The sequence below is a fragment of the Malania oleifera genome, chromosome 11 (genome assembly GCF_029873635.1).
Source record: "Malania oleifera isolate guangnan ecotype guangnan chromosome 11, ASM2987363v1, whole genome shotgun sequence".
NCBI lineage: Eukaryota > Viridiplantae > Streptophyta > Magnoliopsida > Santalales > Ximeniaceae > Malania > Malania oleifera.
The window spans coordinates 49,940,935-49,962,360 of NC_080427.1; the positions used below are offsets into that span (position 1 = coordinate 49,940,935).

General features: G+C 37.4%; 2 protein-coding genes across 4 annotated transcripts; one reads left to right on the plus strand and one right to left on the minus strand.

Moving 5' to 3' along the window:
* The first annotated feature begins 6,095 nt into the window (after positions 1–6,095).
* LOC131167989 (protein NOI4) lies at positions 6,096–7,250 on the plus strand. The gene is made up of 3 exons (XM_058127111.1): positions 6,096–6,328; positions 6,615–6,824; positions 6,908–7,250. Exons 1-3 carry the CDS (start codon positions 6,140–6,142, stop codon positions 6,929–6,931), a joined length of 423 nt encoding a protein of 140 aa, XP_057983094.1. The 5' UTR covers positions 6,096–6,139; the 3' UTR covers positions 6,932–7,250.
* Positions 7,251–7,381: 131 nt separating this feature from the next.
* On the minus strand, positions 7,382–21,080 carry LOC131167988 (zinc finger CCCH domain-containing protein 43-like). Of its 3 annotated transcripts, none has more exons than XM_058127108.1 (6): positions 20,672–21,080; positions 20,487–20,558; positions 10,049–10,165; positions 9,557–9,901; positions 8,211–8,477; positions 7,382–7,981 (listed from the first exon to the last, which is right to left on the minus strand). In XM_058127108.1, the coding sequence occupies exons 1-6, from the start codon at positions 20,960–20,962 to the stop codon at positions 7,772–7,774; spliced, it is 1,302 nt and encodes a 433-aa protein (XP_057983091.1). In that variant the 5' UTR covers positions 20,963–21,080; the 3' UTR covers positions 7,382–7,771. The 3 variants fall into 3 exon arrangements, with proteins under 3 accessions (XP_057983091.1, XP_057983093.1, XP_057983092.1); XM_058127110.1 differs by having other exon boundaries at positions 7,382–7,937; positions 20,672–21,073; XM_058127109.1 differs by lacking the exon at positions 20,487–20,558 and having other exon boundaries at positions 20,672–21,073.
* Between the last annotated feature and the right edge of the window lie 346 nt (positions 21,081–21,426).

Consider the following 21,426-nt stretch of genomic DNA (forward strand, 5'->3'; position numbering starts at 1 on the left):
TGGTCGATTTACTGCGTATAGTACTCGTGTAAGTACTTGGACTGTAACAAGGTTGTCGTTTTGGGTACTGTGGGCACCCTGGGTTGTGTTTTGTAATATGGAGCTTTGACTCTATTCGTATAGACTCTAGTATGGTACTATGTATGTATGGAATGAACTTTTCCGCTGTGTATATGTCGTGTATGTGAATGTGTATAGGGTGTACAGGAACCCCACGGGATCAGACCCTCATTCATTATAGTGTTATGTATGATACAGGGATAGGTTAGATTACTACATCACACCCTAGGTCCCATTGTCGGGTTCGAGGCGTGACACTATGACATGGTTCCAATCAAATATGATAACACTAGTGCAATCAATATTTCAAAGAATCTCATCTCACATTCACGAACCAAACACATTGAAATTAGACATCATTTTATTTGTGATCATGTGCAAAAGGGGGATGTGACACTTGAGTTCATGTGCACTGATGAACAGTGGGCTGAAATATTCACAAAACCTCTATAGGAGGATAGATTTATACAGATTAGACGTGAGTTAGGTCTAATGCATAGTAGAGATGCCACCTAAAACTATGATAGTGTGCACAAACTTAGGGGGAGCTATTTAACTTAGAAAACTACGGCTCTGAAAATTTAAGTCTATCCTTGCTATACTTCATACTTTATGAGATTATTTGTGTTATTCATTTGCACTACATGATTATTTTATCTCTTGGATGTTGACAGCTATACTTATATTAATTGTTTTGATCCATACTAGACTGTTTGAGTTGATTGTTGTGGATTATTATAAACTTAAAATCAATCAGGTCTTTAATATCCAGATTTTTTTTTTTTTTTGGGAACTACGCCACTTTCAAACGACATGCTGCCAAAATTTCTAAAAATTCTTTTTCCAAAACCATATCTTGTATTTAGATGACTATTATGCATTGCTTGCCTATAAGCTTTTATCCTTTCTACCTTAGCCCTTTTGCTTATGCCAAAAGGGGGAGAAGTAGGCAAAACTGGGTAAACATCTTGATTGCATGTCTTCCTTTCCTTATATGCTTAAGTTTTAAAATTCCTTTATGCATATTCTCAGGGGGAGCCTTTCATGCCTATACCCACTTTTGTATGAAATATTTGTCATCATAAAAAACGGGGAGAATGTTGACCTTATTGGTCATATCTCGTTTTGATAATAACAAATATCTTTGTATTTAACCTATGCCCTGAGTTTGTGTGTAGGATCACTCTACGCATGAAATGGAAAAGAATCATATCACTTGGTGGCGTATGGTGACTCCGAGGAAATGAAGACCAAATTGTTTACATTTGTATTTTATATTTAAGTTAATTCGGGTCTGTAATAATCAAAAGGTTGTAATAATTAATGCACTGCATGCATGGTAGGACTATAAGTTCAATGACCTTAGATCGACCCTAGGTCCTTACACATCACTTGCACAAATCCCCTCTATCTTACAAATCATAACTATGCAAACAGAGGTAAACTATACTCAAAATCAGGACCTAAAATATAATTGAAAGTCACTCAATCGACCGAACCCAGCTAGTTATAGTTAGCTCAGTCGACCGAACCATTCATAGGTCAACAATTTGACCAAGTTTCAGTCGACCGAACGTTTTTGAACGTATCTTCCACAGTCGACCGAACTGGCACGTGTCTGACACCCAACTATTCGGCCAACCAAACTTCTAATTCATTTATGATTGAGTTGACCGAACCATATGAATAGCAAACTAAATTTCAAATATAGTCGACCGAACCTCGAACGTTTTCAAAATCGCCTTAATTTAGTTGACTATAACTGTAATTCAAAAGTGCCTTGGTCGACCGTACTTATCAATATAGTCAACCGAACTTAAGATATAGTCAACCGAAACTTTTCGGTTGTCATATTTTTAACCGTGGTAACTGAGGTTAATTAAGAGTAAATTAGATTAAAAGCTTATTAAACAATTTTAATAATTCGCTCTATGTCCCAACAATCAATTTTTTGGTAGAGGCTATATATATACCCTCATTTGCAAAGATTAAGAATTAATTTGTGCCTTGATTAAGAAAATTTCTCTCTGAAATTCTTTGAGCTACACATTCTTATACAAGCCTATATACCTCACCTTTTACTCATTCCATTGCAAAATCATATTGAGTGAGTGTGTTTTTAAATTACCTACACTTTCATTGCAAGCTTACACTCTCTTGTTTATGATTGATTGTTGATTTTAAAGAGAGTTAAGCCCGAATGTTTTTCCCTATTAATTTAATCCATAAATTTATTTTGTGGGGAAACTTTTATAAGCTTGTGAGTCTTTGCATTGTTATTGCAAGACTCTTGAGCTTGTCTTATGTTTGTTTGAAGAAAATATTTTTGACAAACTTGTGTTCTAAATATCTCTTGTGTTTGAGATTCTAGAAATATTTTTGAGATATTTGATTATACTCTTGAAATCTTTGAAACCCTATTTGTGGTTGATATATTTATATATATCGTTTCAAAGATATTATCATAGCACATTCTCACACTTTGATTGCCACACTGACATTATCTAGAGAGTTGTAATATTGTCTTCACTGAGCTTATAGATCTTATCATTTTGAAGTGCATTGGTTATACTGGTACAAATCTGCTTATTGGAGAAGCACGTATTTTTGTACACGAAATTTGTATTGATTATTTTCTGTATTCCAGGTGTGGCCTGAAGGGGTGATAATCTAGCCCATAAAGATTGTATGTAAAGGTTGAGGTCAACTCCGGTAATTTGAACTGGTTGAAACCGGTGCCACTCCACCCGTTAAGTGAGCGGTAGTGGAATCCTCGGGCTTGCGAGCCAAGGCGGGGATGCAGGCACATTTTTCGAACCTCGATAACATATATGGTGTTATCTCTACTTTACTCGCTTTACTATACTGTGCATGCTTGGTTGATTTAGTTGTGCAAATTTAATTCAGCTATATTTATTATTTTATTTTATATATGCTCTAGATTAACCCTAGGTTTGTGAAATACTGCTGCTGGCTATTTGACTTGGGAGAGAAAAACTTTAAAAATCCAATTCACCCCTCCCCCTCTTTTGGGATTACAACAAAGTCAACATACTCTGATTTACCAATGATTCTACATTTTACTTATCCTCTTCACCCTTTTCCTAGACAGTACTTTCAGTCAACTCATCTAAGTTAACAAATTCAAATTTCTTCTTATCTAACTCTGTGACATCTAACACTACAGTTGACCTGTCTTTGTACATAACCTCTTCATTAAATATCACATTTCTACTTCTAATGATTTTCCTGTTTTGTTCATCCCAAAACCGATAGCTAAATTTCTCATCATCATAGCCAATGAAATAACATATTTTAGACTTTGCATCAAGTTTACTACAAGCATCAGAATCAATATGAACATAAGAAATACAACCAAAAACTTTTAAGTGAAAAAACTTTACCACTTTATCGCTCCAAACCTCTTCAGGAAGTTTGAACTCCATGGGAATTGAAGGTAAGGTTTATCAGGTAAGCTGCAGTACTAATAGCATCAGCCTAGAAAGTTTTTGATAGTCCAACATGCAACCTCATACTCCTAGCACGCTCCTTGAGAGTTTTGTTCATGTGTTCAGCCACACCATTTTACTATAGTGTCCCAGCAATGGTCTTCTCCATTCTTATTCCATGTGCAGCACAATACTCTTTGAACGCTCCGTCTATGTACTCTCTTCCATTGTCCGACCTCAAACATTTTACTTTCAAACATGTCTCTGTCTCAACCATAGCCTTCCACTTCTTAAAAGTTTCAAATACATCAGATTTATTTTTTAGAAAATAAACTCATACCTTTCTAGTTGAATCATCAATGAAAGTAACATAATACCTTGAGCCCCCAAAGGATGCAACAGGAGAAGGCCCCCACAAATCTATGTGCACTAGCTCCAATTATTTAGCCTTCAGTGTCCTGCCAGTGTTCAAGAAACTCACCCTTTTTTGCTTTCCTAAGATGCAGCTTTCACACAAGTCAAAATCAATGGACTTCAATTCTGGTAGTTTCCATTTTGACAACAACATCTTCATCCCTTTCTCACTCACGTGACCAAGTTTGCGGTGTCATAAGCTTGTATCAACACTTGCTTCAACAACTGCAACTATGTCTCTTGGACTTGAGCTCATGTATAGAGTACCAGATTTCTTTCCACGAGCCAATACTCTGGCACCCTTTGTAACCTTCCAAGTGCCACCAACGAACAACATTGTATGCCCTTCATCAACAAGTTGTCCAATAGAAATTAGACTCCTTCTCAGGTCAGTAATATGTCGTACCTTCTCCAGTAACCAAACAAACCCATTGGGCAACAACATTCAGACATTTCCCATACCCACAACATCCAAGGTTGTACCATCAACCAAATACACCTTTCCAAAATCACCTACAACATAGTTTCGTATGATTTTATGGTGTGAAGTGGTATGAAACGAAGCTCCTGAGTCCAAAACCTAATCATCAAGTGGATTGTCTACTGCAAGGAGTAATGCATCATGTACCTCTTATGTTACAGCATTAGCTAAATCATCCTCATTCTTCTTCTTAAGATTTTTGCATTGCCTCCTAAAGTGACCCGTTTTCCCACAATTTTAGCATTGTCCTTTTTGGCCAGATCTAGATTTACTTCTATTCCAATTAGAATTTTTGGATTTTGATCTGCCCCGATTTGAATTTTGGTCATTACCTCTACCTCTTGTCTCAAGGTTTAGGGCAGAACCAGATCCTGAGGTTTCACCTGCATCTCTTCTGTGAATCTCCTCGACCAGAACTAAATCTTGTATGTCATTATACTTCAGTTTTTCTTTTCTTGTGGAGTTGCTTACAGCCATCCTCATTGCCTCCCAAATGTTCGGCAAAGAAGCCAAAACTATCAATGCACGAATCCCATCACCAAAATCAATTTCTACATACGACAATTGATTTGTGATAGTGTAAACTCATTTAGATGTTGTGCTACTGATGCATTCTCTGACATTTCAAATTAAACAGTTTCTTCATCAGATGTACCTTATTGTTTGCTGACGAATTTTCATACCTACCAGACAAAGTCTTCATCAAATCTGTTGTGATCTTTTCCTTTACAACGTTGTGTGTAACAGACCTAGACAAAGTTAATCTAATAACTCCCAGTACCTTTCTATCAAGGAGAGTCCATTCCTCGTCCTTCATAGTCGTAGGTTTCTCTCCTAGAAGCAGTAGATGCAGCTTCTTCCCATAGAGATAATCTTTGATTTGCATCCTCTAGAATCCAAAGTTTGTGCCGTCGAACTTTTCTATTCCAGGCATCTTTCCTGCTTCCTCTGTCATTGCTCCCACTCAAACCTAACCCTAGGCTCTAATACCAGTTGTTGGGAATTAACAACAAATTCCTGAAACCCGCGAGAAACAAAATAGAAAAAAAATACACACCAAAGAAAAATCAATCACACGCACAAGACAATATTTACGTGATTCGACAATTTTGCCTACATCCATGGAGTTGTAAGGATTTCACTATTATCGGAAAGAAAATACAGAGAGTGCGGCGGTACAATACTCTCTCTCTCGCTCTCTCGCGAAGTGTAACAGATAATCAATCCTAATCACCATAACTGCGATTCTATATCTTGCGCACAACAATGAGCAACAAAACGGGCCCAAAATTTGTTTCCGGGGGACGACCCAAGCCTTCACTTCATGGACTAAGTACAAACTAGCACGCAAAGGGCTATGGATGAGAGACTATCTAACCGTTACGTTCAAAAAAAAAAAAAAAACAATTCTCTTTTCCAGTCTATTTAAAGCCAGCTTATCCTACGCAGCGTAACAAGATATGGTCAACCGACTTATGGTAAGACTTCAAACAATGTTAAGTATTAAACCCCTAAGAAAAGTTAGAAGTTGGAATTTCCACCGGCATATTAAAAACTTGAAAGCAATAAAATAGAAGTTCAAAAACGTTAAAAGAAGAAGGTGAGTAATGGTGAATGCTTCCGTTGCGAAGCAGCATTTAAGATGCGTGTGCAAGTCCAAGAGCTGTTAATTAAATAATTTGGAGTCAATCGTCAACACGCAGTTAGGGAATTATACGTGGAATTTGCAGCGTGCATGCACCTTCTTCCCTCCACTGCTCACCGTCTATTCTTCCCTTCTGTTATTAATCCCTGCCTCTCTCTTCTCCTTAAGACTCGCTCTCTCTCTCTCTCTCTCTCGTGTTTCTTCTCCCCCCCTCTCTCTCTCTCACCCTTTCACAATTCCTCACTAGGAAGCTCCTGCGATCTTTCTTCGATGGCATCGGTAACATTCTCTACCCTTCTCACTGTGATTTTGGATTCGAAGTACTTGTTTTTTTTCTGAATCTTCTGATGTAATTGATGAACACAGATTACTGGCATATTCTAAATTTCTACCCTTCTCAGTGTTTTTGGATTAGAAGTACTTGTTTTTCTCTGAATCTTCTGATGTAATTTATGAACACAGATTACTGGCATATTCTAAATTTTTTTTGCATTTTTTGTTTTGTTTGGTTTTTTTTTTTTTTTTTTTGGGGATCGTGATTCGTGTGTGGGATCGATTGCAGCAGGATAAGGGCCGGGCGCTGCCAAAATTTGGGGAGTGGGATGTGAACAACCCGGCATCCGCAGAAGGATTTACAGTAATATTCAGCAAGGCAAGGGATGAGAAGAAATCCGCGGGAACCGCCGTGGGTGCTGGCGGCGGTGCACCACGCATGGATAAATCTAGGCAGCAGCAGCAGCAGCAGACGGATCTGAATTATCATTACCCATCTCCGGTAAGTCTTTACATTTTCCTCGCACCAAATAACCCACTATTTTTCTTTTTTTGGGCTTAAGAAAGTATTGTTCGTCGATGCAGAAAAAATGGTTTTGCTGTTTCTGAAACCCGAGCACTTACAGAGCCTGGGTTGGTGCAACTTTGAGGTATCATACAATACAATACAATACAATGTTCTTGCATCCCTGCAAATGGAAATGGCAAAGGAAGGATACGACTTCAGAGCCCACCATGGTGGTGGTTCATCATTCCTTCACTTCTGTTCAATTTGTTTGTCTGCATGATTTGTCTGTTCCAGTGTTCCACCCATTTTAAGCCACCCCATTCTCTTCGTTCTTTTTTTTTTTTATTCAGATGTAATATAAAGGAAAGATGACGAATTTCTGTTGAAAGTTGGGATACTATTGCATCCCATTTCCATTTCCTACTTTGCTAGCATAATCTTGTTCCCAGAAGTTCTCGTGGGTTTAGGTTCTCTTAGAATGTTGCAAAGAAATTTATCACAGGCCATTTATGGTTGGGCGGGAGATAAACCCGAAAAAATTCAATAAATGATTAGGACCAATGCATATATGATATATTCCTTTGTAAAAGGCAAATATGTAAATATGTAAATCAGAAAATTACATAATCTCACACCAATCTCTCAGTTGAAAACACAAAAATACACAATAAAACACAATAAATTCCCGAAACTAGGGCTCGAATCTGGTATGTGTTTTATTTTGGTTTCATGCTACAAGGAAAGGTCCATATGATGCACAGTTAGCACCAAGGAACCCAGTGAAGGATACCAAAAAAAAAAAAAAATGGTCCATATGGTGCAACATTTAGCACCAAGGAACAAGGCGAAGAATACAAAGGGGACCTCATTCTTGTAGCATGAGCATATAAATGAAAGAAGCCAACATGTTAACTTAAACTTGGATGGAGGTGGCAGAATTTCTATGCATACTGCTGGGTTAGAACCACACCTCCATTGCCAGACCCTGCCATTCCCATTCCTCCAAAAGCAGCAGAGTTGCTCCCTGGCAGAGGCTCTAGGGATCCTGATGGACCAGCTGATAAGCCATAATTGACCGGGTGGTCAAACATACAGGAATGACCGTACCTGCACACACCATTCTTCTCGTAATGCCAGCAGATTTTTCTGCCCTGGAGAGTGAAAATTTAAAATTTAAAAAAAAAAATTCATGAAATGAGCACAAGTTTTTAAAAGAGAGGAATATAACAGTGTTAAGTCCAAAATAATGAAAGTGACAAGTTGAGATTAGACTAAGTACCCTGTTTAAAAGAAATGGGCCGTGGTGAACATATGCATTTTCATCACTTGTAATCTAAAAATGAGATTCACGCAATCAATAAGAAATGTTCAGAAACTCACAGGTCTTAAAGGCAGGCCTCTGTCACCAACATGACCAGCAGGGAAATTTGAGGCACGGTCCTTTGGATGATGATACCTACATGCAGATTTATATTTGCAGTACCCTGTTTTCATGAAGTACGCACACTCAGGCTCACCCGGCCGTTCAGGAAATTCATCAACATGCATGTCTTGGTGATAATCCATAAAAACATGTTCTTTTTTCATATTGCTCACTGCTGGAGCTGAATGATGATGCCCAATGATTTCATGTGGATAAAGGGGGACCTAAGCAAGTCATAAACAAGAATCATTACAAATATACATAATATGAGCTAATATGAACACAGTCCATCTTCTCTCATACAAGCACATGCACACACAGATGAACGGATAGGAAGGAATGATCATCAGCCAAATTCATCTTCTCCGAGGAAGATTCCCAGAATAAAGGATGAATTTGAATAACAAGTGTAATTGGTAAATGATTTCTTAGCATTGCTGGGGAAAATGGAGGGCAAGCCTTGACCCAACGGTAATGGAATTACTCTTGATCCTTTGAAGGTCACAGGTTGAAGTCATAGGAACAGCCTATCCAAATGTGGAGGTAAGGCTGTGTACATCATGCATTCCCTGGAACCCCAATATGGCATGAGTGCCTTGCGCACTTGGTTTTGCATATCTGCACTACCAAAAAGGTGGCAGGTACATAGTAGTAAATAAAAGAATGCTAGCATTTTACACATAACTATCAATTCCCAGATGTCAAGGACGGACTCGAGCAAGGAAGAAAATATTTATTATTTTTTCTCCTCAGCTTTTTTTTCCCCCTCCAAGCATTCTTGAATGAAATAAACCAATTGAGGAATTTAACATTTACAATCGAAGATTTGACTGAAAAAAAGATCTGCATTCTCTAGCTTCAATATTCAATTTTCCAAATATAAACATGCAACATTAAATCAAAATAATTAAAATACAGAGAAACAAATAACAGTAAGATACAAGCACCCGCTCCTTTTCCCATGTTAAGGTGATGGTAACCCAACTGTCCACATTTATTCCAAAAAAGGCAGAAGGATCCCTGATACTCCTGTAATAGTTTAGAAAAAAGGGCCGAGGGTGCATTAAAATGTCCTAGTTTTGTGTACACGAGCATGTGCATCTGCGTGGGTCTGTTAAAACATGCAAACATGAGAGAGAGAACGAGAGGAGGGAGAGATGGAGTTTCAAAAGAGTTGAAGTAAATTGTTAAAGGAATTAAAAATTATTTAGAAATTTCTATCAAAAATCTATTTAGGACTATTTTTTTAAAGAAAAAGAAACCAAGACCATTAAGAAATGAAAGTTACTTAAAAAAGGGTTACCTGGAAATCATTCCATTCACGACTAGGATGTGCCCCTTGGGGAAGTGACTGCATCGTAGGCATAAAAGATGAGTTGTTTTCAAAGTAGGGAACTGGTTTATCTAATTTCGTATGCAAAGAGGATGGCACTACAGCTGGTTGTGATGCCACTAATACATGTAGGGGAACAGATTCACCATTACGATATCCCAAAGAACTGTCAAAGCTTCCCACAAAACTACCACTGGGAGTTGTGTTGCCAGGGTTAGATCCATCCACAGCTGAAGGATCCGGATGGTGAAACCTGCAATTAGCTCCATATCCGCAGGAACCATTGCGCATGTAAAAGGGGCACTCTCTCTCTCCCTAAAATGAGAAAAAAAAATTATCAAACCTTGGATGGATGCCATGACCCTACAGAATTGCTGGACAGAATTCATCAGGAAGAAAAATAAAAACATAAAGGTCCAATTAAAATATAAATTTAAATACAAACAAGCAAATTGCTATTACCGGTCTCATAGGCAAACCTAGAAAGTTAAGATTACACTCTCCCAACTCAGTGTTTTCTTGGGAGTGATTATATCTGCAGGCTTTACCAAATTTGCACCCTCCCGCTGTTAGATAATACTGCAACCACCACAAGAATTGCAAGCTCAGGTCTTAACAGATCTATTAAGAGAGACATCTTACTTGCACAACATTAAATATTTAAGGAGCCTAAAAACTTTAAAACAATTAGCAAGAATCAATGGTAATGGAATCAGTGTCCAGACATGAAATTCATTTTAGCACAAAAGGCAGCCATATGAAAGAAAATATAACCTTAAAATTGCAAAACCCATCAATGACTGAGATCCAAGGCTGCCAATCCACTGCTAAGGTATACACTAATATGCTCTTTACTTCCATAAAAACCATGCATGTATCTCACAGTTTTCTACTTCCTCTTTTAGAGCCTTAAGCTGGGATGGAATACTGAACTGTAATACAGAAGCTATTCTTAGAAAATAATGGACAAATTAAAATTAGTAAGCAGATCCCTTAGTTGTAGTATTAAAATATGTTCTCTCCGAGTCTAGTTTTGGAGTCGGCTAGCTTAGATTTTTTATTCATAGGGTTCAGCATCCACATCCTGATTCTTAACTGAAAATAATAGTCCTATTGGATGTCAGTTATGGCAGTAACAAGTGGTCCTCATGGTCATCATCATCAAACATAATTTGTAACAATCAAGATATAATTACCTAGCCGTGATATCCTCACATAACATAATCACTATGCCTGGCTATAGGGCCAGTTAAGCGCGAGTTTCCACTCCCTGAGCCCAGCATCATCACGTGGATTTCAGGTTATGTCCAACAAAGAAACAAATATCCATGTTGAATGCCAGCTTAAGGCAATAACCTAGCAGTCTTTACCATCAACAGGATCATTGTCACAAACAAGATACCAATTCCTGTAAGTATAATGGTAGAAATCATGAATACCATCAACTGTCAGGTAGCAGTTACTGTGCCTAGCAGTCCTTACATGGACAAAAATGAGCATTTGTTTAATCAAGTTTTTAACTTGAATTAGTTTTAGAAATATTAACCGAGCTGGTTGCTGTTTTTTTCGGTTTTAGTTTCTGATTCTCAGTTTTCATTTCTGGTTTTTGTTTTAATAATTTCTCACCATGATACAAACGGCCCCTAAAACTTTGGAAGGGTAAGAGGTGGAGGCAAAGTGTCCTCTCTTTTAAATGTGAGAAATATGCCAAAGGTATGAACATCGAGGCTGCAAACAAAATCTATAAAAATCATGACATTACAAAAATCTTGAAAAGCAACAAAATAACTAAAGGAGTGATTGAATCAAAACCAAACCCTATGACAAAAATTAAAGTGCAGTCATTAAAATCACGATTTGAATCATAAGACCAAACAATTATATGATCTTATTTTACTAAAACAATCCAAATCATATATGGAATCAGATATTGGTTGGATAATAGTAGGATTGTGAATTTGTGAGATCTTACAAGAAGTATATTTTTACTCACATCTATATTGCTTGAACTGTCGACTCAATGCTAGTTATGTACCACTAGTTTGAGAAACTGAAAACTTAGGAAGTGATTTTATTTATTAAATGTCAATGCAATTGCGGACTCATTACATAATGTTTAGTTCGTCGATGTACATAAATGGTTCAAACATCAATGTTCGGTTAAGGAGGATGTTTTTTTTTAATAGCAAAAGCTTCATTAGATAGATTAAGAATCTACAATCAGGAGAAGAGACATCTCCTTAGCGAAATCTAGGAAACCCCGGAGTGAACAAAAAAATAAAACCAAAAAGTGCAAAAAACAGTACAAGAAAATCAGGACACCCTAAGAAGCGAACAGATAGTGCCAATCGCTTAATATCTGAAAAGCACATCCTCTTGAAGTATCCATCACCCACACACCAAAGAGAAACCAAAAAATGAAACTTCTCCCATAGCAACAAAAAAGACAACTTCTTCCCTGAAAATACAAGTGAGTTACTTTCCTTCCACAAACCCCAAAATAATGCAAATAAAGCAAAATACCATAGCACTGTGAGAAGAAACATCTCCTTAGCAAAATCTAGGAAACCAAGAGTGAGCACCAAAAAAACCCAAAAAGTGCAAAAAACAGTAGACGAAAATCAGGACACCCTAAAAAATGAACAGAGAATGTCAATCACTGAATATATAAAAAGCACATCCTCTTGAAGTATCCATCACCCACACACCAAAGCAAAGCCAAAAAATGAATCTTCTCCCATACCAACAAAAATGACAACTCCTTCCCTGAAAATATAAGTGTTCCTTCCACAAACCCCAAAATACAGCAAATAAAGCAAAATACCATAGCACTGTTCCTTCCTTCTTCCTACCAAACCTAACAAAACATATTGCCAGAAACTCCTCCACTGTCCCTGGACATCCCAACTTTCTCCAAAATAATTGAATAGCTTGTTCCAAACCCTCCATGCAAAATCATAATACAAGAAAAGATGCGGAACAGATTCTGAGCAATTAAAACAAAGTGCACACATATCTGGAGAGAGAGCCTTTAAAGGCCTCCTAATCTGCAGCAAGTTATTAGTGCTTATCTTATTAAGCACGACTAACCAGAGAAAAGCTTTGATTTTAAGGAGAACTTTGGCCTTCCAAATAGTTTTGCAGAGTGGAAAGGAAAAATCAGTGCTAACCAAGAAATCACCAAAAAAAAAAAAAAAGCACGAACAAACCCCCGAGAGATCCAACAACCAGGATCAACTATCATTCTGAGGGTGCTCGAAAATTATTCAACAAGATCGCAATGAAGATAACTCTTCTGTTTCCCTATCATTCAAGGTAATGGTGATGATGATTTCAATAATGGGTTTGATGTAATCATTAATCATGATCACAATGATATTGACAAAGCACAATGTGGTAACTTGGATAATAGCATTAGCGTTGAAGAGCTAGCTTGACAGTTTCACTTTTGTATTAGCTCACTAAAACATCTTTAAAAAAATAAAAAAAAAGTTTTCATGTTTTACAATTGTTTGTTGACTACTTTGTGTAATTAGGTTTTCATGTTCTACAATTGTTTGTTGACAAGTTTGTGTTAAAAAGGTGTCATTTATATTTATTTATTTATTTTCCATTACAAGTCAGCTTTATTGAATTAGAAATGCAGCAATTTGACACGCGAACTTCGATCCTTGATCATGTTCTTATAAGGAAAAGATTGAGATAAGGGAAGGGGCAAACCTCATCGCCTCCAGCATCAGACAACCATACTCCCATCTTCTCCATCAGTTGTTCAGCTTCCATATCCTTTCTACTTCCTTCACACAAGATGCAGGAGTAAGCAAAAAGACATCTTGTTTATTACCATTGACCTGATTTCTTTATACAGCCCCTCCTCTCCAAAGATAGGAACGTTCTAGACCTTCTAACATAGTTGGGCACACACGAGAAATATCACCCAATACATAAGATGCATTTGAATCATACCCGAATTCTTTGCATAGCTCATCAAGTAACAATCCTTCATTGCAAGCAAATTCACTATTACAATTACTATCATCATCAGAAGCATCACTGCAATTCTTTTTAACCACATATCAAGTAACAATCCATTGTTGCATTCAAATTCACTATTACAATCACTATCATCATCAGACGCATCACCCTAACTCTTTTTAACCTCATCTGCCCCCTCCTCAACCTTATCATCTGATACCACTTTCAGCTCCATCGGGTTCTCCACAAGAGTAAGGTTACCATCAAGGTCTTAAATTTCAATTTCGACTTCAATTTCGAAGCTCCAAAAGTACGAAAATTTTGATTTCGATGTCAATTTCGATTTCAATTTGAAAAAATAACGGAAACTAGTAATAAAACATGGAATTCTTTGTGAAACTTTAGAAATGGTTAACAAATATAATCATATAAGTTTTAAGACTAATATATTACAAATTAAATACATCTATATTTTGTATAGGGTGGAAAATTTTTAAAATAGTATTTGTATCAAACATGTTTGTAAGATAATGTACATTAAACATATTCAGTTAATGCAAATGAAATTCATAATTCATTTAAATATTATTTATTATACAAATATTGATAATTTAGACATGAATGGTTAAATAAAATATTACTATAAGTTTATTTTTTCATATAATTTCAAAAGCACTTGTGGTAACCTTTTGTTTCAATAAAATAAATTAAAAGAGAAATTTCACTTCACTCTTGAATCTCTCATTTGAATTTCGACGAAATTTCATTGTGTAGTTAAAATTTCGACAAATTTCGCTAAAATTTCGAGGCTTCGATAAATTTCGGATGATTCGTTGAGATTTCAACGGAAATTATGCAATACGGAAATCGACTGCCATTTCGATTTCGAGGGGGATGGAAATCAGAAATTTCGACGAAAATTTCGACAATTTCGTGGAAATTTAAGACCATGGTTACCATCCTTGTCCCTCTAAAGGTTTACTTGTCCTTGCATCATGCTTAATTCATATCTCTTCCAGCGGTTTTTGCATCTCAGCACCCGCTTGGACAAGCGCTCTCCAATTATAAACCTTGGAACATCTATCCCAAACCATTTCCTTATCAAGTTATCAACACCCAAAACACTTCCCACACATACTTTCAATTCTTTAATCTCTTCACACACGCTCGCATTATCAATGGACTTACAATTGGAATCCAGCTGCTGTAGACTTTGACTGTGGCTCCTCTGATTCTCCGCCAAAGCAAGAAAAACTAGTCTACCATCAATCGAAGTTCTATTTGAGGATTCCACGTCCTGCTCTTCCCACACCGTGGCATAATCTTGTCAGCAACTTGTTCCAACTCCAGCTTGACTTCCGAAGAAGACCCATCTTCACAGGTTTGCAAATGCAAATGTCACATTGCCACGTTCTGGACTGGAACCTTACTGCTGCTAAAAAAACCAAGATACTAACACTCTTTTGCCAGCCTCCCTCAGGAGGTCTTAATTGTTGGACCTCCTTACTAAAAATGGGCTAATTATAAGATTCTCCTTTCAAGCAACTCAAATCCCTTAAGCCCATATCATCTACTGCGTTTGGGCCTTTAATGCTTGTATTTTGTATGCACCCAAATCCAGAATCACCCATAAGCATGAACCATCTTTCACTAACCAAGCCTATATAGTTCATCACTGGTTAAAAACAGCCCAACCTTGCCTAAGCCCATACAGCCCTTCTCTGCCCCTCTACCCTGCAAACCAGCTAAACCTAAACTCTACAGCATCACCACCTCCTCCTTTTGTCCTTCGAGGAACCCAAACTTGTGCTGATTTTTGTCGTTCTGAGAAGCAGATCCCCAGGAGAAGCAATTTTTCCACCACATGAAGCACAATCCAACAAATTATTATCCTTTCTAAAATTATTTAACCCAATCAAAGCATTCTTCCAACATTTCGGTTGATTGTCCTTTGAATCTTGGACAATTGACCCCTTCCGCCCCAAAATGCCTCGTAATCTCTCCACAAATATTCTCTAGCTACGATTTTCAAACCCCAAAACAAAAATCAAATAGCCATGACCTCTAGATATCAAACCCACATCTAGAAATTTTCCTGCTTGAGTTGGTCCAATTGCCACCAAATACTCGAATCAGCCAAATCTTTTACTATGAATGTAGCTATCCAAACAAGCCCAAACTGAGGATGCACGTTGAGTGGTTCCACTGAATAGCTGAAAATGACATTTTCATCCTCTGATTCCAAATCTAATTCTCACATATAATCACAAATGTCTCTCCTCCATGTTTCTCTATTCTCAGATGGAAGAGTGTGAATGCCATGTGAGAGGTATTTTTGCTGAATTTAAAATGAAGTTAATTGAATTTCTCTCCCCCATTGTGTCTCCTTGTTCCCCTCTCTTCTCTCTATTTCTCTCTGATACCACCACTGGTGACACGATGTGCACATGCTGTGTGACTGAAATCTAGCATTAGAAATTTTCATCTGCGGCATGATAATTTGATTCACAATATTTGCATTCGCACGCGATAATTTGGTCTGAACTGCTAGCAGTTGGATTCCCATTGTACCATCAGCAATTTGGGGAGTCAATAGTCACTGTCAGCATCAAGAATCAGACTCCATTGCTGCATTTAGTGAGTTTTTTTAAAGTGGATTTTTTTAATTTCTGCATGATCTTAAGGGTGAAATGAAGATAGTCATTAAGAAATCGAAAGACAAGTTTGTGGTTTTGCACGAGTAGATTGAGAATTGAGGGAAAATTGTGTTAAGGGTTTTGTTCTTCCTTCTTCTTCTTCTTCTTCTTCTTCTTCCCCTTTCCTCTCCTCTCTCTCCCAAATTATGTTTTGGTTGTAATTCCATGAAGCTATCCTATATCATATGGCTACACAACCATGTCTTTTGGTTTCTTGATGTGAGTGCTTTTCTCACATGCTTGTTGGTTTCCTAGGGGTTGTCATTTCCGCCATTGTTGCTGCATACCCCGTGCATTGGGCAGCACTTGACGCCACTTCTTTTTTGTCCTCACGTAAGAAGGGGAATTCATGGCTTAAGGATCGAATACCTTATACACACTCCTCTTCACTGTCTTCAATCTCTCTCTTAAGCCACCACCTTTCACAAGTTTTCACTAGAGGATTCTCACAGTTGCCCTCATTGTGCCATTGATTCTCCACTAGAGCATCATATTTTTCCCTCTTGTAGTTTCTCTCAGTTTTTCCCCTCGTAGTTTGAGGTGGCCAATCGGGATCTTAGTTTTCTGGGTCTTTTTCTCTTGCATCACTTCTCATTCTTCCTTGCATTAAAAGTGTTGCAAGAAAGAGAGTTGACAATGTCCCATAGGAGCCTAGGTGTGGACAACTTGACTAGAGTGTTCCAAACCAAACTACACTTACCTCATGGGCCAAGGTGGGAGGAACTCCATTGTGCTCTAGGTACAAGATCATCCGAGCACCATCGACCCACCCTCTTTCCCTCTAGGGCAGCAAGTGGATGTCATAGCCTCACCAGCAAGTCAAATGAGAGAATTAGACAGGCCTACCAATCCTAGGGGATTTTGTGTTTCATTCACCGAGCTCTAGGGATTGAGCTCACATTCGCCAACCTAAAGAGCTATACCCCTAGGCTTTATAAGGATTTCTTCAAGCGAAATCATCGGCTTCCTTTTAATCCATTTTTGGTTGAAGTTATCCATTGCTATGGGATGGCTCTAGGTCATCTTGTCCCCAATTCTTGGCCAAACTTGATCAGTTTTACTGCTCTATTTTGGTTATGGGATCACAGTTCCACACTAAAAATGTTGAGGGCCTATTTCCAACTCAAGGCACATCCTTTTGAGCCAGAGTGATCTCACCTCTTAACCTGATTATAAGTTTCTACCAACAGAGCCCTCTTCTATCCATGTTTGGAGAAAATTAATTCTTCTACATATCTCAGCCACACAGCTAGAGTGAGGATGCATGATGGAAGGACCCTAGCACAAGTGACTTGGCCTTTTTCTAGGGTACTTGTAGCTCTTCTTTTCTCCTTGTTTAACCACCACTTCCTTTGCATGCAGTCTCCTTTATGAACAACCCACCCCACACTCACAACTATTGAGGCATTGAGAATAAATGGGCTATTACACAGAGGCTCAGTTGTCACCCAAGAGCTTCTACGTGAGCTTGTGTTATTCTGAGCCAACCTCAGTCCTTATACTGCTACAAAGAGGGGTAGGGCACTTCATCTTTTCCCCTTTGTTTTCCACCATCATGTTTTAACCTCAATTCTCTCTCTTTCTCTCTCTTTTTGTGCACGGATAGATACTCCATTAAGTAATCCAAGTTCACGGGGGCATGCATAAGGAATTCAAAGAAAATAAGCCACATTAAGGATCTAGGGGGGGCAAGAACCTTAGCCACTAGCATAGACATGCCTTCTCCTCAATATCACATGGTTTTAAAAAATGGCCGCAACCGTTTAACATTGTTATGTAATGTTTTTTTGGGGTTTTTGATACCATTAAGCACTGCAAAACTAGTGGGAAGAAAAACCATGCCCATAGCGGCCGTTACAAATTGCAACCATTACGTAAAGGCCGCTACGGCTATTATGTAACTGCTACAAGACTATTACTGCAAATATATATATAAAATTTGATAATACTAATTTGTTAAGAAAATATTTTATTTTGATAATGTTAGCAATTTGATATTTATGTTTTATATTTTTAAATTTCAATCTTTTCGTTTCTAGTTATTGTATATTTGTCTTATTCATACATATTATGCATTTAATAGATTAATAACAACAACAACAAAACCAAGCCTTAGTCCCACTAAGTTGGGTCGCCTATATGAATCCTTTTCCGCCAATTTATGCGATCATGGACCATTTCTTTTGATAGATTCAAGAATATTAAATCCTTACTCACAACCTCCTCCCAAGTTATTTAAGGTCTACCCCTACCCCTTCTACTATCCCCCCACAGTAACTAAGTCACTCCTCCTCACAGGTGCACTATGTGGCCTACGTTGCAAGTTTCCATACCATCTATTTAATAGATTAATAGAGTATATAATATATTTTGTTTTATTAATTAATTTATCACTCATAAGAATAATGAAAAAGTATAAAGACACAAACCCACTTATAATTTTTTGTTAATGGTGATTTAAAACAAATGTAAGTTTCTTGCCCTTAACAAACAACTTATTTGAAAAGAAAGGACCCAAAATACACTAAACCTCTTTCTAAAAAGGATTAAAAGCTTAAAGAATGCAAATAAACTAATATGCATAAGGTTGTGTCTACTTGAAAACAATTCACAGTTGTTACATCCATTTCCCATTACGTAACAACCACTACTCCCGCTTCCCACTATACCCGTTACCGTTACATTACGCTACTTGCTACTGCAATTTAAAACCATGATCTATCTTGTCATACATCAATTGGCTTACATCACCGAGATGGTGAAGGGTGGCATAGAATAAGTTGGTAGGCTATAGAGAGTTCTCTTGACACCCCCCTCCCAACTCAATAACTATAGCTTTCCCACTGTGTGAGCCTTCTTCCAAATCTCTCCACCACTCTCCCACACAACTTTGTATTTAAAAGGAGTGATAAGAAACAAATTCAGGTATTTAATTTACGCATCCCCCTTTCTATATAAAAGAAACTTTTCATTAAGTGAGAAGAAGAGAGTTCAAAGAGGATCAGAAATCTTAACTAGCAAAGTTGGGAGGAAAAAAAAAACACACTAAAAGGGTAAACCAATCCACTAAATATCAAAGAAAGTTGTATCAACAAACCCACCAAAAGCGAATACCCACAATGAAGCCAAAAACAGAACCCCATCCCAAATAAGACCTAAATATGAAGCATGATCATGAAAAATCTGTTCATCCCTCCACAACTAAATAACACAAATAATCACAAAAACAGCATACCGCCACAAAAATTTTGTCTTCTTTTGATTTCCAAAGCCTACAAAATCAACCACCAGAAAATCCTACAAAGTCTGAAGGAAAATCCGACATTCTCCCCTCATAAAAAAAATTTTACACCATAAAACACCAGCCACAGAACAACGAAGGAATAAAAGCACAAGATCCTCTTTGTTATCATAACACAAAAATCAGGGGAGAGAGCCATATACGGCCTAGAGACATACAACAGATCGTTATTGTTAGCTCCATTGAGAATAGCAATGCAAACCTACAACAGACTGTTATTATTAGCTCCACTAAGAATAGCAATCCACACAAAAGCAGTTACTCTCAAAGAAATTTTAGCTCTCCACAAGGTCTCAATTATCACATCCAAACTATTTCACAGAGTTACAATCTCCATCATTATTAGTTTATGTTTCACAAAGATAACATCTCCGCCTTCAAGGAGGAGGATAACATAACAGAGGTCATTTTTATGAGCTTTACAATAAAAAATCATTAGTTTCAGCTCAATCTACCTGTGTGTATAATGTAACAAGTGTACTAAAAATTTTGCAAAAAAATTTTAAAAATTGTAATTAACACTATCAGGAAAGACTCAAACAAATACCTATAACTGGAATCTGGATAGGGATTCGATAATTTCGATCATTCAACTAAGTTGCACAATTAAAAACTAATTGAAACCATATTAGAAAATTATCAGTCAGCTTTCTTGTTAACCAAAACACATGCTTGAGCCCAAATTGTTATTTGCAACCAAGAAATGGTTAAAAAATGCTCCATGTAAGAGGCAAGGAAGTATCGCACATTCCAACGAAAAAAAATTCACAATGCAGTCACAGATTAATCATATCACCCTCTCTGTATTTCACTCCACCTCAAGATTACATAATACAGAGAACAACAAATGGTAATGATTATTTAATTTCAAGCAGCACTTGAGCAATCATTAAAACACATAAATCTCATCTGAATCATCATAATATACCTTGCACTCAATCTGCGCTGCTTTTTCTGGCAACCCTTCCCTTTCCCTCTCATTTTCCTTCTCTTTAGCGCCCTTCAGCAAAACGCCAAGCAACCCACTAATAATATTCACTTACAGAAGGCACCAAACTTAAAAATAGTACATTTGGAGAATTCACACCCCAAAAATAGAAACCAAGATTATACCTGGTTTACCCTTCTCACAGGGTGGTTGAACCTGCAATTCAATCCGAACTTGCACGTGCCCGTCCGAAGATAGTAAGGGCAGTCCTCGGCGTAGGGCCTTAAAGGGTATCTTCTATCATCAGCAGCTCCTTCAATGGCGGCCTCATATTTGCCCGCATCTTCGTCGTTCAAGCCCACATTTTGAAACTCCTGCGCGAGGGCTTCCTCTGCAGATGATGCGATAAACCCTAACTCTGTCTTCTTCCCCTGTTCTTGGGGTCTTAGTGCTTCACTCTCTTCAGAAGACTCCATTTCTCCCTCCGCAATTCAAGCCCTAATCATTCATCAGTGCGAATATATATAGGCCGCGAGCTACAGAGAGCGACTGTCAGAAAAAAAAAAAAATCCTCTCCTCTGAATTTTCTATATTAAAAAAATCCTCTGTTTATGAATATTAATGCATGTGACGACAAAAAAAAACAAAGATTTGGATGCCTAATGTTTGAAGTATACTGATTAATTATTTGCAAACTAAAGACTAATTATTAAATTAAATTAGATGCCTACATAGGCTTAGGGGTGGTTGAGAAGTAAAATGGGGGCATGCCTAAATTAATTTTAAACAAATATTAGCATGGGGACATGATTGAAAAGTAAAATATGGTAAGGTTTTAAAAAAGTTTTATTATAAAATTTTAAAAAATTGGATTATTTAGCTAAAAAAAAGGCAATAATTTTAACGCTCATAAAGACGTGTGGTCACAAAACGAAAATGG